Source organism: Mastomys coucha, chromosome X (assembly GCF_008632895.1).
Source record: "Mastomys coucha isolate ucsf_1 chromosome X, UCSF_Mcou_1, whole genome shotgun sequence".
NCBI classification, from domain to species: domain Eukaryota; kingdom Metazoa; phylum Chordata; class Mammalia; order Rodentia; family Muridae; genus Mastomys; species Mastomys coucha.
In genome coordinates this window covers 13919441-13924754 of record NC_045030.1, presented here as the reverse complement: position 1 = coordinate 13924754, position 5314 = coordinate 13919441, and the positions used below count along the sequence as shown (strand labels likewise).

The window sequence follows — 5314 nt, the reverse complement described above, 5'->3', positions numbered from 1 at the left end:
AAGAGTAACTTGGGGAGGAAAGGATTTATTTCATCTTATAATTTGCAGTCTATCATCCAGGGAAGTCAGGACAGGAGCACAAGATAGGAACTGATACAAAAGTCCCGGAGGAGTATTGATTACTGGATTGTTTCTCATGGCTTGTTCAACCTACTTTCTTATAGTACCCAGGACCTGGGAGTAGCACCACCTCTGGTGGCCTGAAATCTCCTACATCAGTCATCAATCAAGAAAATGTACCACAGGCTTGTCTACAAGCCAATCTATTTGGGGGCATTTTCTCAACTGAGTCATCTCCAAAATGACTCTAGTTTGTATCAAGTTGATAATAAATATATATTAGGGAGAGATTTTTCCCCTTATAAACACTAAAATGTTATATAGTTAAGATAAATAAAATGAACCAAAATAAAATTTTAAAAGCAAGGTATTCATGATTTTCAGACGACAAGTCTGCAACCTACTATGCTAAACAGAATTGAACTAAATAAAATATCTAGAACCACTGCTCTACGTTATGAGATTATAGAGACCCCTTTCTCTTGAGGATCTGCAGGCAAATCTGATCTCAAGCACTCTGCAGCTCACATGCAGTAAGTTTCAGTCAGTCAATCCTTCCTTTCCACTTACAAGAAGATCCACCTTCTTATATTTGGAACAGAAAGTAAAATAATATTGTACCTTAGATATCTCAAAAACATTACCTGTACTACCTACCACATGTAACATATATGCCTATAAGAATAATTTTTTTAATTTATTTTTATTTTACATTCACTGGTGTTTTGCCTGCATGTATACCTATGCAAAGGTGTGAGGGTGTCAGATCTTGGAGTTTCAGACAGTTGTGAGCTACCCTGTGTATGCTGGGAATTGAACCCAGGTCCTCTTGAAGAGCAGTCTGTGCTCTTAACCTCCGAGGCATCTCTCCAGCCCCTTTAAGAATGATTTTTAAAACTGGTCACCAGACTTTTATCTATTCAAATGTACCTTTCCATACCCAAATGGTTTACAGAACCATCTATCTAATCATAGTGGATCTTAAATTTATTGACAGTTAGTGGATGAAACTCATCAGAACATGGGGTATATATTTTAGAGTTATAGCTTATTCCCTCTCAGAATGAAATCACTCAGATTCAATTCTAGTTGATACATGAGCTCTGACACTAAAAGATGAAGGTTAAATACCATTATGAATATTATTTTGAGAAGGGGTCCCACTATGTTGTTCAGGCTGGCCTTGGACTCCTGAGATGAAATGATTTTCTTCTGCCTCAGTTTCTTGAGAGGCTGGGCCAAACATGTGTATTACTATTCCTGGTAATCAATATGAATGTTTAAAAGAATAGGCTAAGGGTTGGAGAGATAGCTTACTGATTAAGAACATTTACTGCACTTTTAGAGAATCCAAGTTCAATAACCAGCACCCATGTTGGGTGGCTCACAATAACTTGTAACTCCAGCTCTGGGGGATCCAGCACCCTCTAATGACCACTGGGGGCATCCACCTACATACACATAAATAAAAATAAATCTCTGGGGGAAAAAAAAGGCTGGTCCAGAAGCAACATCTGAAAAAGATTTCCACAAATGGTCGGTGGAGTGACAGCACCCTACACATGAGTGGGTAGCTTCTTAAGTGATTTCTGGGTTAACAGGACACTCTTGCCGGGCAGTGGTGGTACACGCCTTTATTCCTAGCACTTGGGAGGCAGAGGCAGGCAGCTTTCTGAGTTTGAGGCCAGTCTGGTCTACAGAGTGAGTTCTAGGACAGCCAGGGCTATACAGAAAAACTGTCTCGAAAAACCAAAAAAACAGGAGACTCTTGCTGGGACCATGAGTCAGGTCGATTTGGTTTTAGCTCACTCCACCATTTCTCAGGGTACTTACCTGAATACAAGCCCCTGTCTTCAACTTGCACAGGTTGCAAACTAAGGCCCACCGGCTAGGTGGGATGTGGGAGATTTTTGTGACAGGCTCCATTCTCTCAGGACAAGCGATACTGACCTACAAATAAAACATCATCATAAGGCAGAAGCACCAAGGCATTTCAAATGCACTTTTCACAAACTATACATGATGTTATGTGAAACCGAGAACATTAAAACAATGAGGCAAGCTATATCTTCCAATGTTAGTACAGAACTAAGAATAAACAAAAGATGTTTCTTTCCACTGCTCAGTCCTTCAATCATTTCTATTAATGTAAACAATTCATATTTATGATGAGAGTGCAGGAGTATAGACTAGGTAGGCATGGTTACCTAAAAGAATCAAGATATATCCACCTTTATTTAGAAGAAGGCTACTTCAGGAAAGGAAATAAAGTTCAGAAATTCTAGAATCTGTTTTATGTTAGAGATGGTATCACATGCCTTGCTATTTTATTTAATCAACTAAAGATAAAGAAAGGCAGTGACAGATCTTTCTATTTGGTTTACAAAGCAGCATAATATTGTTGTAAAGTAACAGCAAATTATGTAATGAAGGGACTGCAGCATGTAATTAGAAAGGATGAGGATGATACCACTTCTAAACCCCAAATCTTTAAGACTATGTAACTATTACCATCTTACCCTACTCTCTCAGCCAAAGTAGCTTCAAAGTGAAATTAAGTCTTTGGGAATGCTGAAAGGAAAAGGACACTTTAAAAACTTTTTGTAAAGATGGAAAAAATTTCCATTTGGAAATAAAGGGTCATGTAACTACTGGTAAAAATGTGGTTTTGTTTCTTTTTTAAACACCTTTATACATGTACAAATGTTGTGCCTGTGTGCATGTCTGTGCACCACATGCATGCAGCGTCTACAAAGGCCAGAAGAAGGCATTAGATTCTCTGAGACTAGAGTAATGGATGGAGTAATAGAGTAAGTTACCATGTGGGTCCTAGGACTGGAACCTAGGTCTTTTGAAAGAGTAGCCAGTACTCTTAACTCCTGGACAATCTCTTCAGTACCAGAAATAAACAGGTTTTAAAAAGCAGTAATTATCAAAGAAGGATGATCCAGCTACTACGAGTTCTGTCTAGATCAGTAAAGAGAAATCTTTAATAATCCAAAGTGTACTGGAAATCAAGAACTGAGAAGCCATAAGAGAACATTAATTAATGTTTTTTAAATTTATTTTTGTTTTATTTTATTTATTTTGGTTTACTTTTTGAGATAGGGTCTATGTAGCCCAGGGTGGCCCTTAACTTATGATTTTTTTCAGTCCAGCCTTCTGAGTGCTGAGATTATAGGTGATTTATTTTTGTGTATGTAGTGTTTGAGATCAAGCCTAGGCTTTGCACATGCTAAGCAAATAATGTCTCAGCTATGTTCCCTGGTTCTTGTTTTTTGTCTGTTTCAGACAAGGCCCCACTATGACTTAAGCTAGTCTTGAGATTGCTATGCAGCACAGGCTGGTTTTAGCTTTTGATTATCCTTTTTCATCCAAGGATGAAGGATTACAGGCATATGATACCAGGCCTGGTTTCAACCTTTTTTAATTTTAATTTTTTGATAGTAGAAAGTTGTTTTGTTCATAATAGGCAAATACTCTACCACTTACTACACTCTACCCCAAACTATTATTTTTTGTTTGTTTGTTTACAGAGTCTAGTTATGTAGGCTGGCTTTGGGCTTATTACACATCTCCAAGATGACTTCCAGATCTCAGTCCTCCTGCCTCAGCATCCCAATTATAGGGATTAGAGGAATGTCCTCAGTTTAGAAGCCATGTTTTAATTAAGTTAATGAACAACAGCCACTCAGGAAATATCTACAATTAAAGGGAAGATTGATAACAAGGAATACATTTTGAATAAAATCCTTAGGTAAGTGTTGAGTTTAAGTACTCAAAAGAGCTTTTTAAGTAAAGGACAACTAGGTGTGGTGGTCCTTAATACCAGAATTTGGGAGGCAGAGGCAGGTGGATTTTTGAGTTCTAGGGCAGCTAGTCAGTAATAGAGGGAAATCCCGCCTTTAGAAAAGAAAAAAAAGTAGAGGAAAACCACCACAGTGGGCAAGAGTGATTGTTTACTTTATTTGTAACAGCCTAAGAGATCCAAAGCAGAATAAATAAATAGAATATCCATATAATTATGAACTACTAAGCAATGTAAATTAATGAACCACTGATACATACTACAACATGGAGTTCTAGCCAGGCAACAAAGAATACTTACTCTAAAAGTTCCATTTATATGAAGCCTAAAAACAGACAAAACTTATCCGTAGTGATAGAAATTAAAATGGTTTACTCTCAGGAACTAGGGACCCTTCTAGGATGCTATTTATATATTTCTGTGGTATTTCATGTCTTACTTTGATTTGTGGCTATAGGTATTTTAAGTTAAGCTTTACTTTTAAAAATGCTTTTTTTTCTTAGTCTTATCTTTTTTTAAAAAAGTATTTATTTTAAAAATATTTTTAAATATTTATTTAAAAATTATGCATATATGTATGTGTGAGTATGTGCATGTGTACAGGTGCTCCTGGAGGCCAGAGGCCATCAATTTCCTGGGAGGCAGAGTTACAGGTGAGCTGTTTGACATGCAGGAAGCTAAACTTGGATCTTTTGTAAGAGCTCCTAATAGCTAAGCTACCTCCAGTCCTACACCCTGGTCTTTTATGTCTTTTCTCTCATACAAATTTATTAAATAACACTGAAGATATCACCCACAAATGCAGAAGTCTGGGCTAACAGGCACAGTTGTATACAAGAAGACCAGAGGTAGCACAGAAATTTCAGAAATAAAGTTGAGCAGAAACCATTTCCAAGACCAGTCTGAGTCTGTTTAAGCATCACGGGAAGGAGGGTACCCTGGAGGAAATAGGCCCAGATTTGGTTACTTACTTCTGGAATCCACAGGGCACAGCTGACATGAGCCCATTTAGTTCCTGTCCTGGTGGTCTTCATGGCTCCACCTTTCTTAGGACATAAAACACACTGTGGATAAATGCCCAGGACACAGGAGCGGCATAGCCAACTACCTTCTGGAATCTTGAGGATGCCATAACAAGCCTGTAGGTAGGCATGAAGAAGACATAAGCACACATAGCTAAACAAGTTCATACACAGGATTTAGTAATTTTTAAACGCTAAAATCCAAGCTTGTAGCATCATCTGAACTAAGATTAGCATGTATACCTATGAGAAATAATTTTAATGAAGATAGAGAAATACTAGGTGGTAATTCATATCAAGATTAGTCCAGGGGCTGGAGATGGCTCAGCGGTTAAGAGCACTGAGGGGTTTGCAGACCCTTAGGACTAACAACAATATGAACTAAGTAGTACCCTCGGAGCTCCCAGGGTCTCAACCACCAACC

The 5314-nt window shown here is 38.0% G+C and overlaps 1 protein-coding gene across 3 annotated transcripts in view; it reads right to left on the bottom strand.

Annotated features, from left to right (window-relative positions):
* Nucleotides 1-5314, bottom strand: part of Jade3 (jade family PHD finger 3) — a 104951-nt gene that overhangs the window by 23305 nt on the left and 76332 nt on the right. For all 3 annotated transcript variants that reach the window (XM_031344645.1, XM_031344572.1, XM_031344715.1), the window contains 2 exons: nucleotides 4840-5007; nucleotides 1894-2010 (listed from right to left, as the gene is read on the bottom strand). In XM_031344645.1, coding sequence (XP_031200505.1) covers nucleotides 1894-2010; nucleotides 4840-5007 — 285 coding nt within the window. The remainder of the gene's footprint in view (nucleotides 1-1893; nucleotides 2011-4839; nucleotides 5008-5314) is intronic.